Here is a 12509-nt window from a genome sequence, read left to right as displayed (position 1 = left end):
CTTTTGACTACCTTGTGTAGCGACTTCCGGTTTCTCACTTCCTTTCCGGAAGCCGCTCCTCGCGACCCCTTTTCATTCTGGTCCAGCGTTTTCTGCTCTGATATCGAGAAACGAACGAAACATTAAAGGTTTAGTCTGTTTAGTTCTAGCAATGGTCACAGTCAGAGGTGTTTTGATTGTTTAAGCAAAAATTCAAACAGATCATTATCTGAAAAATTCAGAACGAAATCAAAAACTCGAAGTAGCCTGTAGACAGGTTTTCTTGTGAGGGATAGGGCCAAGAGTAAAGCTGGCTTTTATTTTTTTCGACGTATACTCCACTGAGCAGCCCGTTTAAAAGCAAAGCACGAAGGGGAAAACAGTAAAACGTACAACATGCACAGGTGCCAAGCACGGAAAACGCGCGCCCAGTAAATCACCCTACCCCTATTGAACCTCCCAAAAAACAGTTACAGCAAAAACGGCAAAAAAAATTGTCAAAAAAAAGTGTCGTCGAACTAGCCGTGCATTTAAAATTTCTATTTTCTAGTCGTAAGTGTAGCCTCTCATTTTTCTCAGGGGTCAAACGCGACGCGCGAGAAAATTACCTCAATGACTGAGGCTAAATACGCTATAAAGTCAATTACGCGAAGTCTATATATTTCATTTGTCCTTTATAAAACACTATCTCTACGCCTTTTTTTAGAGCTAGCTGTATTCTTTATGCGAGTAAATATAAGCCAGACCACGATTGGTTTTGGTTTATTCGACCCACGCAAAAAGGCTAACAGTTTGGGTAATCACTGATATTACACTCTCCTGAGTTTGAAGCAACTTGCGTGAGTTTTTTTAACCATTTTTAATGAGATTGGAGAGAGCCTAGCACACATTTTAGTTAGGTTCCTTTTAAGCAGTCTTAATCCGGATTTCTTTTTTATCAAACGCCGCTCCAGATCCGCAAAATGTGGGAAAAGAAAATATAAGTCTTAGCGGTTGCCAACTTCGATAAGTTTTTTACTATAACGGAAATGCTTGATCCTTTATATGGCCAGTTTACTCCAAAAACAGCGTCCATGCCAAGTTTAGAAGTGGTTGGTTAAAGAAGACCTAAATATACTTCTCATTGAACAGGGCTCGAGATATATAAGTATACGGTATTTTTGTCACTGTTTTGTTACTCAATAGCTATTTATCAAGTTAAAAGTTTAAAATGAACAAAAATGCCTTTCATTTTAAAATCCTTCATGGTCGGCCAGGGATTTTACGGTATGCAAAGGGATTCTTAGGGTTTACAGTGTTATTATGCTAAAATTTAGCCTTTTCCTATTTTTTTCAAATTTTGGTAGTTTGCATGATTTTGAGGGAAATTTTTGGGCACACTGGTTACATACAGTTTGGGGGTGAGGGCTGACTATTGACTTAAAGGGGGGGGGGTTAAAAGACACTTCTCTTAGTAAGCCTTTATTTTTTCGGAAATTCTGGGGGGGCTAAAACCATCCCCCCTCCCCCCTTCCCGGCTCGGCTCCGCCGTCCCTATTCAGTTACCCCCGAGTTACTTTTTTGAGCCTCCATTATTGCCTGGTCAGCGGATGTTGCCGAATGACAACAAAAATCCCCGTATGTGCAGACGTGTGGGTTCTCAGTTCCTTTCTAAAGTGAAAGCCAATCGTCCACTCATATCTGGCCACGGAAAATTTAGAAATTCTTCCGGCTGTTTACAGATTTTTTAGCGAAACGGGTCCAGCAGAATTTGTGGATGATGCAGTAAAAGTGTTACCTAAATACCACCGTTAAATACTGTGTACAAGATGCGCGAAGTGGTGCTAACTGCAGCCAGTCTGGCTTTAACTGGCGCTGTTGTAGCAAATGCTTATTATCAAAAACATCAATTTTACCCTTCTGTTGTGTACCTGACCAAGTCTAGCCCAAGTATGGCGGTAAGTCGCAAATTTAGACTGCCTGGAAAGGCTGAAAAAGCCTGGTTTTTGTGGCTGTACACGGCTTATCATTTAATATATCATTGTGTATTTATACGCGATTGTATTTTGACATAAGCTCCAATAATTTTTCTTCTGCCAGGTTTTGTACCTTCAAGCGTTTGTTCTTGTTATTCTTTTCGGTAAAATGATGAGGAAAGTATTCTTTGGACAGCTGCGAGCTGCAGAAATGGAGGTACAGTGCTTCTTAGCTTTATTCTGTAGTATAGAAATTATAAATTCTAGAGTAAGATTTGTTAATTTTTTTTTCAAATGGGTGCTCTTGTTATGAAGACTAACTGAAATTCAGGAAGTGAATTAAGATGCTTTTGTAGCTAGGGGTGTTTCACTTTACTAAATGTCTACCCCTACTTCCTTGATATTACTTTCCCTTCAGTGCGAAGGTCAAAAAATAGCCACTTCTCATTACTGTACTTGCTGCTGTTGATTTTATAGTTCTGAGAATGTGGTGTTGTAGTGGACAAAAAGTGGCCTTTCATTACCTTTGTATGATACCATAAGTAAATAATAAATAAAATAAATAGACTTTGTTCAGTGAGGGTTGCACATAACAGTTGTGGGAGTAACAAAACTGTGACCCTCAGATTCACGATCAAAGTGGAATTTAGAAGTGTTGGTTTTTGTGGAGGGAGGATAACCAGAGAACCCTGGGGAAAAGCTCTCTTAGTAAGTCCAAGAACCAGCACACTCAACCACATATGAAGTTAGGTCCAGGATTCAAACCCGGGCCACACTGGTGGTGGTGAGTGCTCTCACCACTGCCCCATCCCTGCTCCCCTAAGCATTAAAGGGAAAAGATCAGCTGGTTGCTCTTGACAACTTGTTTTTGCACCCTTGACTATTAGTGACTGGTTTGACTTTTGATCTGTGGGCAGCCTTTGCCGCCTGACACATTAAAATAATTTGTTGACGTAGTTAATGCCATAATTATCTCAAACTAGATTTGTTCCATTTGTTATAATCGGTTGTTTACTTTGATTACAAGGGAATAACGAGTGATTATCGATTACTATTACCCAAAGAAAAATACTTTGTATCCGCTGTCACGTATGAGAAACCTCAATGAAACTTGGTTGGTTTGACGTCATAAATGAATGCTATATCAAGCACTTGCCCAAATTTTTAGCGTTATAGCATTGGGTACATGTATGTGCTTGGCAGTAGACACAAAAAACTGAATAAAATGAAAATGGAAGAAAAGACAGGGAATTTTTGGTATCTTATAAGCAGCAAGTAAGCATTATAATTATGACCTCATATAAACACACTGTTTATTGCTGTTTAAAAGTCATGACTTTACAACAAATTCTATTTCTAATTCTATTTCAGCATTTGATTGAGAGATCATGGTATGCAGTCACAGAAACCTGCTTGGCATTCACAGTTTTCCGAGATGATTTCAGTCCTCGTTTTGTTGCACAGTTCACTATGCTATTGTTTCTGAAGTGTTTCCATTGGTTGGCAGAAGACCGAATTGATTACATGGAGAGAAGTCCAGTGTTATCATGGCTGTTCCATGTTCGAGCGGTGCTTCTTCTTATGTTTTTAGGCATGGTAGATGCAGTTCTGGTCCACGTTGCTTACAATACAGTTATGCAAAGTGGAGCATCGGTCCAACTGGTGTTTGGATTTGAGGTAAGAATTCAGTAATGTTGAAATGCTCCATAACAGCACATTTTAGAGAATGTATCATTAGTAATGTATAGCTAGGTCCGTAATGTATTTTTAAAAAGACTTTTCTACATCTCAAGCCTCATTTGACTCATAAATAGGGGATAATACATGGTTGCATGGAGATATGAAATTTATCTTCGAGTGTTCAAATGGATATCGATATCCGTTTTGAACACAAGAAGATAAATTTTATATCTCCAAGCAACCATGTATTATTCTGTCTATTACATGTATATAAACCTACCGGGTACTAATTACGATGTTTTTGAAGATTTTTCAAAGATTTCCGACCATTTTCCAAAGATTTCCAAAAATAATTTAAAATGTTGTCCGAAGGTTGTATGAATGTTTCCGAACATTTCCAGGCTTTTCCAAAAATTTCCGAAGAATCTTGAGGAAGATCCGAAGATGTTTCCACTTAATATCGATTAACTTTGGCTCAATCAGCACTGAAACGGGGCAAACTTGTCAGAATACGTTTCGAAATCAATATCTTCCCATGTGAAGATAACATGTTATTCTCACATGTAAAGATATGATTTTTTCGCGTGAAAGATTTCCTGGTATTTCATTAGTGTTTATATAATAAAATGTTATTATCTTTTTAATTGCAGTATGCCATTCTCTTGACGATAGTAGTAACCATTCAGATGAAGTACGTCCTGCATATAATAGATCTTCGAAGTGAAAATCCCTGGGACAACAAAGCTGTTTATCTTCTTTATACTGAGCTAATTACAGGTAAATATGAAGTTCAATTTATTATTTCATTATTTTTTGCATGACTATCAAAATAAAGGAGCTTCATTCTCTGTTAAAAGGTACATTGTTCAGTTATATTAAGCAAACAAGGGAATGACAAGAATACAATCTGAAAACCTGTTGAGAAAAGGCACCCACCTACAGCTATGACTTGGGTCTTTTATGTTTTAAATGAACTGGTGTTTAAACATCATACAGCTTGTGTATGCAGATCATCATCATTGCCATGCCTTACACTCAGTCTCTGGCAAAGGATGCTCTCATTCAGTGTACTGCTACTATTAATAGGAGCAGCTTGATAAGGAGATTTTTTAAGAAAATGTCTGTCTCATTTTCCTTCTCTTTTGTATAGCCCGGGGACATAGCTACAGTCGAATCCCGATAACTCGAACCTTCAAGGGAAATCGAAAACGGTTCGAGATATCTGGAGTTCGAGTTATCGAGGGTAAAATTAGTAAGAAAATGCCCTGAAGGGAAATTGAAAAAGGTTCGAGTTAGCGGAAGTTCGAGTTACTGAGGGTTCGAGTTATCGGGATTCAACTGTAGTATACTCTGCGTTACATCAACTATCCTTTTGCTAGATGTTTACGTGTATTGATATCACTGTTTTTCATTTCATTTTCAGGCTTTATCAAGACTGTGCTGTATAGTTGTTTTATGGTCATTATGATCAAAGTACATACATTCCCACTGTTTGCCATTAGACCTATGTACCTAACACTAAGGTAAGTAGTCTAGACAGGATACCTGTCACTTCTTTCTAATTTAATCAACCTCAGGGATCCATATTCGCGGTCGTCCGAGACGACTAAAACATCATATGGACGACCAAATGATTACATAAACTCGTCCGCTGGACGACTTAAGTTTGACTTAATGAAAAAAAAAACAATTATTAAGTTTTCTTATGAGTTACTTGCGTTCTGACCACTTGTCATCCATTCATAACTTTTCGAAAACAGAACATAATTTGCAACTTTCTGTCGCGATAAAATCGTAATTTTGGCCGCCATCTTGGCTGATGCGGTATTTTCCATCAATGAAATCATTGCAGGCTCAATTTTCAAGCTCTCAACCGCTGATATTTTGTACTGCAGCTGCATCCGCGAAAACACGAGGCGATCGCATCAGCTGATGTTTTGATCAAAATTTGCCGTTATCTTGGTCTGGCGCCGCCAGCAAAGAAAAAAAGCAATGTTAACACTTCAGAAAAACAAACCAAATATGAAGAGCGTTCTTTTCTTCCGTGGTTGCAGTCGAAGAGGCCCTGGCTTTCATTTGTGCCCGCATCATACGCTTCCGCAACATCGCAAGCCGCTTGGGGGCGTGATGTTTTGTGAAATTTGTAAACCGGCAGCCAAGGTAGACAAGTAAAAAGTCTCATTAACAAATACTTGTGAATCAAACTTTATTAAAACAGATTCGTTGTCTTGAAGATTTCATGTATACACAGTGTTACATACATGTGATAATAACAAAAAAGTCAACTTTTCATTTACTTGTTGTACAGTCGCCATTCTTCACTTTTCAACGGGCAAGTAAAATTTTGCCAGGGCAAGTATGTCATCTTGCATACTTGCCCGGCTGACGACTTGGAGAAAAAACGAATATGGATCCCTGCAACCTGAAGACTACTTAAATAAAGTTTATCTAGTTTACAGTTTCTGTGGACTACGAAAATGTAACTGAATGAAGTAAAAACCTTCATGCTACATGTATGTGTTGATTTTCTCGTATTGCCACACAAACATTATTGCATGCAGACTGTTTAAGTTAAAACATTCACTGTTTCATACTAAAACTAGTGTACTGTTGATTTTTTATCATTCAAATAAGAGTTGATACGAGTTCCTACAGGTAGTCACTTTGTGTTACAGAAATTAGGGTAACTTCATGTTCTGTCTGCGGAATAAACACTCACCTTTACCACTCTTGTTCTTCAGGGGGTTCAAGAAATGTATCAGTGATGTTATCATGTCCCGGCGAGCTATTAGAAATATGAACACACTGTAAGTATGAAACTTAAACTGCGGAGAATCTCTGCCCATGTTTTGTCAATCAGAAAACTTAACTGTTTCCTTTGTGGCCAGATTGATTGATTGATTGATTGACTGATTTATTGTTCAATTGATTGTTTGATTGATTGACTGATTGATTGATTGTTCGATTGATTGATTGTTCAATTGATTGATTGATTAATTGATTCCCCTGGTTAAAATGGGCTATTTGTAAATGATGATGATCCTAGAGCATAGCTTTCTGTAGTATTACTCTATGTTAACTAACACCAGAATCACTAAGGTCATAGGTACCTGCAACTACTTAAGTTGTCGCACAACAGCTTTAGATCACTTTCTTTTTCAGTGTTTTCAGTAAGTACCAATTTTTTTATCTGGTGCTTCACTCATCTTGAAGCAATTACTTGAAGAAAAAAATAAATTATTAAAGAAAGACTCTTTCAAACAGTTGATTACTCTGCTCAAACCAGCTGCCTATTTCAAATTTTGTTGAAACCCCTGCTTTTTAAATTCCTCCACTTGCAGGTCACTATTTGATTCACTTTTTTAAATAATACATCATAAAAAAATAGTTTAAACTTAAATTGTTATTGCCGAGTTGAAAAGTTCAGTACATAATAAATTTCAAGAATAATTATCATCTAATGTTTTTGAACAATGCCCCCATTAGTTATCCAGATGCCACACCTGAAGAGCTTCAACAGGGTGATAACGTGTGCATCATATGCCGTGAAGAAATGACAACAGGCTGTAAAAAACTGCCATGCAATCACATATTCCACACAAGCTGTTTAAGATCCTGGTTTCAACGGCAACAAACCTGTCCCACATGCAGAATGGATGTCCTTAGACCTCAGCCTCCACCACAGCCTCAGCAGCCGCCTCCCCCACAAGGTCCACAGCCCCCATTTGGTTTCCCTCCCATGGGGGTTCCTCCTACTATGGGAATCCCCCCTGCTCCAGGGGTAGCACCCCAAGGTCAACTAAATGGTAAAGAATTTTTTTTTTTGTAATGTGAATAGCTGTTGAGGATCTAGTGCAAAATATTTAAATTCTGAGCAAAACATAATCCAACCATCCAACCCCAGGAAATCATTTGCAGTGTAAGATCAGGGCTGTCACTAAGGGCCGGGAGCCGGGGATTTTCCCCGGCTACTTTGATACAAAACCAAAACATGGAAAGTGAAAAATATATCAAATAACAAAATTGTGAATAAAAAACAAACCAATAGTTTATTAACACAAATTAGTATTCGCCTTTTGACATTTCATGCAAGGCTCTTTTCTCCAAGCCACAAATCAGGCCCTTTCATATCTCCCCAAATGATACTTTCAAAAACTTGTGAGATTCTTGTCGAATGGCTTAGAGAAAGAGAAAATTGTAAGTTACCTAACCGTGGCGTAAAAATTGCATAAAAACAAATTCGTATTAGGAACAATTTTTGTTGTTTCCTAAGGGGAGGGGAATAAAACAAAGGAAAATTAAAATTATTCCCCCTGAACCTCAACTTAATTCCTTTGTTTGTGATCAGTGGAGCATAATTCAAACCAAGCTCATTCTGCAACTGCATTGACTCCATTGTTAGTGGTGACTGGCAACTTTGGAGGCCCTGCTGTCTGCATGAAAAGAATATGACGAACATATCTTGAATGACTTTGATTTTTATTTTAGGTGCTCCAGCCATGTTTCCTGGCTGGCCACCCATGGGTGTTCCACCAATGCCACCAGGACAACCACCTCCTGCCACACCTGGTGCTAGCAGTATGCCACAACAAGGTACACCTAAAAATAGCAATTTGCTTTTATCTTTTCATTTTTCTTCCCTTATTCTTGTCGTATTGTGTTCCATAAAATATTGATACCCTCACCATGGAAGTTTTTTTGGGTTTGGACTCCCCCCATCCTCCACCCTTTTAGAATTTCCATTTTAGCTTCATCCTTTCTTTTAAAATATTTACCTTTTGAGACCCCCTCCCCCCTGAAATTTCCAACGTCCTTCTATGGATGGGGTGGGTATGAATATTATCTGGAACTACACATTTGTTATAAAATAAGCCATTAATTTAGAACTCTTTGGCTGTACCATAGACTCTAATTCCTAACTAAAAGCAATTTTGAATTAAAGGGCATTCATGATTCAACAAAAATTTTATCTCTGTTTATTTCTGACAGGTCCAAGTTCAGCTCAGGATGCCAGCCAAACCCAGGTATTGCATTTAAAAACTCTTATCATTGAAATGAGAATGCATTTTGTCTTGGAATAGAAGGGAGAGTTAGAACATTGTTTTTTTAACTACAAATGTTTGTTTCTTTAGATGCCAGGTTTTGGGATGCCGCCACCATTTATGTTTCCACCACCTTTTATGATGCCACCCTTCATGTTTGGTGAGTACACAGATAAAGAACAGTTTTCAGTGTATCATAGAACCAAAACCCAATGATCACTCTGGTCAATTACAAAGGGTACAGAAGATCTAGTGAACCAATAAAACCTTGAAGCAAACACTTGGAGCAAAGCGCAGGAAACGTGTGTTGGCAAGTCACGATTAGTTTTGGTTTTACTCTTGGTCAAAAAAGTGGCCCAAATATTTTAAACCAATCACTAAGCGTAGTTATGCAAAACCAAAGCAAATGGGAAATAATTTGGACATTCAACTTTAGTGAAAACCGTTCTGTTTGTTATAAATTCTATGTGGTTAGAATAGATTGAGAACTCAAAGTTTCAATCAGGTGTTAGTAAGAGCTGAAGCCCTGTGTCGGCAAAGTAAGGTCAGCCAATAGAGACCAGACACAAGAGGTTTTTGAAGCATGGCCAAGCAACAGCACCTCTTTTCAAGTTTAGTATTTTTTCCAGTAACAATACACAAAACCTGAGAAACATGTTTTGCAGTTTTCTTTGCTTTTTTATGTATGTGTTTGTGGGCATCTCGTTTAAAACTGATTTCTACTGCACACTGCATTGTTAAGTCACAAGTTCAGCCAAAAAAAAAAACATTTCACCGCTATTTCATTTTCAGTTTAACTTAGCAATTATGACTTTTTCTTTGTTCTAAGGTGACCTAAGCACTCCGCCCAATATGGACTTTTCATCTCTGAATATTGAGCAGTTAGTAGCGGTGGAAGGTCAAGAGAGACAGAATGTGGAGGCTAGAATTAACATGTTACGAACTGTGCACGCTCTGCTGGATGCAGCCATAATTCAACTCAATCAGTACACTCAGATGATAAATGTGCAGAGGTAAATTAAATCGCTTTATTTGTTGATCATAGCCTGCTGTAACCTTTGTGAAACCCATTTTACAAAGAAGCTGTATTGATGATTTAATCCTCAGCTTAAGTGTATGTCGTTACTTTTCAGCCAACCAATCGGTGTACCTCAGGCATCAACTTCAGCAGGACCCTCGGGATCAGGGACAACAGGAGCAGATCCGTCGGGATCAGGGACAGCGGGAGCAGGTCACTCAGAATCAGGGACAGTGGAAGCAGGTCCTTCGGGAATGGGACCATCAGTGGCAGGACCCTCGGGATCAGGGACGGCAGTAGCAGGACCCTCGGGATTAGGGACGGCAAAGTTAGCAGCAGCAACTCAAACAAAAGTGACAGCAGTGGTGTCACCTGCAACTCAACTAGGACCTTGCGCGGCGTCTGATTCTTCACCTTCGGAGGCTTCAGCATCAAATCCTGCAGTTTCTGCAGAAAAAGACACTTCAAAAGCTGAACCCGACTTAAACGATGAGAACTCAGAAATTAGGCGGCGTAGGTTGGAGCGGTTTTCAAGTTCCGCGAGCCAAGATGGCTCTGATAAGGATAAAAAGGACTAAGGACCGAATGAGCAAGAATGTTACCCAGAAATCCGGAATGAACTTGCGGTGGTGATACGTTTGGAGGGAAAGCAATGTTAATTGAGTCTAAAACATTATTTAAAGTTCTTAGTTCGCAAACCGGTACGTGTAACAAATATCTAAGTCAATTCTGTCGTGCTGGGGAAAAAATGTCCAGAAAGGGCCAACTCTCTCAAACCCTTAAACAAACATAAAACAGACACAAGAAAACAAGGAAGATCAGCTTAGAGAAAAGGAACTTCATTAATCTCTTCTATGCATAAAAGTATCAAGTATATTTTTATATTCGTAGAACAATCTTAAAAATATAATAACCAGGAGACTCAGTTATGTGATATCATTTCAAAAGACCAATCACTTTTCTTCAAAAACCCTTGTGAGGACTTCCCTCTGCATCTTGCTCCGTTGTGTATACCAGCTGTGACTTTAAAACAGAAAGTGCAAAGCTAGTCGAGTTGGAACTAGAAAACGAGCTAGTGTGACTGGTTTTTGAAATTATTCAGTATGGCTGGAAGTTTAAATTGATTCTTTTGATTGAATCTGCAGTGTTAATGTGGACAACATTAGTGTTTCGATGCTGGCATAAATCCTAAATATTACTAAAGAAAATGGAAAACGGTGCTTATTGTTTACGTAGCAAGATTCAAACATGAGAGTTGTCTAGGCGAACTCGAATGAGCTGTAGGTAGAGCTTGTACAAGGACTTTCGAGTATTAGGACCAAGTTATGTATGCAACGCCGTTTTTTGTTTCTTTAAACATCTCTTTATAACTGTGTTCGTGCGAAAACACATAGCCATCAAATCAGATAGCGTCAATTTTATAAAATGGAGTCACGAAGCAAGAATCATAATAAGGGTTGTGTGGAGAAAAACTAAATTAAAATTGCAGAATTTGCGTAACAAGAACAGAGCAGCTTGCAAGCGACACGCTGACTGCCTTTATGGGTAGAGATCATGGGACCGTTTCTCGGAAGCCCCGGAAACGTTTCGGGCCGTAAAGAAACGGAGAAGTGAAACTTTGCATGAGGGACTTCTGTTCATATTAAAAAAAAATTGAATATTAAACAGCTCTGTAATCATAAGGGTTTGGGAGTTTGCTATGGTTTTCAGGGTGCGGAAACTTTTCGGGACTTTCGAGAAACCGGCCCCTGGGTAGAGATCAGTTCCCTTTTCAAAGTTTGGAGAACAATTTGACGCTACTCCCAGCCTATTAGTCCCGACACCCATTCCCCTTGACACCTCCTTACTCAATATGCAAAACTGAACTGATTTAAACCCGACCAGCAAAGAAAACAGCCTCGTATCAAACCCTGTTGGAAACGATTTGATGTTTGCTGTTGCTCAGCTGAAGTTATCAAAAAAGTCATATTTCGCGCCATCGAAATGAGCAGTGTAACTCAGAGAACTGGCCTTCTGTGCCAAAAATGTTTTGTTCTCTCCGGTAGACTTCGAGATTTGTGCGATGTGTAGTTGGCTAAGCTTGGAATAAGTTTCACTGCCACGCAAAAAATGCTGGATTTCAAATCCTCATAAAGTCGTCGTTCATTTTAACAGGGTGCGAACTCGATCTCAGTTTCCGGTGGAAGTGAATTATAACCAAGTATACCGAGCCAGTATTTTTATTTTTCAAATAACCCAAGGGATTTAATTTCAGAGGTGGGTGAATGGTAACTGATGCAACTTGACCATCTCAGAGTCGCGGGTTCGAATTTTCACTTTACAGGGTTATTTCCATATGGTTTGGTACCGAATAACCTTTCCCCGGTGGAATTGGAGTCCACGGCTTAAAGAATAACTCTCCAGTGCGCTAACGGGCTGAATTATTCTCCCCCAGAAATTTCGATTTAATAACTCGCCGTTTTTGTTTGAATCTTTATAATTGCCTTTAGCCCTTTTTTCTCGTACTTGCTTGTATACAAACGAAGGTAGGAGAATAGCAGTTATGTTGGGCAAAATTTGGAACCACATTCTTGTTAACTCTCAAGGGACTTTTTTAATTTCTCAAGGGATTACTTTCCGCTGTGGGTGATCACTTGCGATCTCGTGGAAAAAAACGTGACTTGTCACATTTACAAACGTTATAAAACAATTTTAAAAGTGACATGTCAGCTTTCTTATCTCAACGCACGTGTGTCTGAAAGGCGATCTATAAAAAGCGTCGCACAAACAATGGATTGCGTAACTAACGCTAAAACACGAATAAATTATCACTAGCACTTACATCGTTTAAAAATT

General features: G+C 38.8%; 1 protein-coding gene across 1 annotated transcript; it reads left to right on the top strand.

The window, feature by feature from the left end:
- Positions 1–1614: 1614 nt before the first annotated feature.
- LOC144634159 (E3 ubiquitin-protein ligase synoviolin A-like) lies at positions 1615–11356 on the top strand. Its single transcript, XM_078493050.1, has 12 exons — positions 1615–1916; positions 2059–2151; positions 3306–3611; positions 4265–4391; positions 5038–5137; positions 6356–6421; positions 7101–7420; positions 8103–8207; positions 8604–8638; positions 8747–8816; positions 9486–9669; positions 9790–11356. The coding sequence occupies exons 1-12, from the start codon at positions 1788–1790 to the stop codon at positions 10250–10252; spliced, it is 1998 nt and encodes a 665-aa protein (XP_078349176.1). The 5' UTR covers positions 1615–1787; the 3' UTR covers positions 10253–11356.
- Positions 11357–12509: the final 1153 nt, after the last annotated feature.

The sequence above is a fragment of the Oculina patagonica genome, chromosome 13 (assembly GCF_052425735.1).
Source record: "Oculina patagonica isolate OP01 chromosome 13, crgOcupat, whole genome shotgun sequence".
NCBI classification, from domain to species: Eukaryota; Metazoa; Cnidaria; class Anthozoa; order Scleractinia; family Oculinidae; genus Oculina; species Oculina patagonica.
The sequence above is the reverse complement of the archived record's forward strand: the minus strand, read 5'-3'. Positions and strand labels throughout refer to the sequence as shown.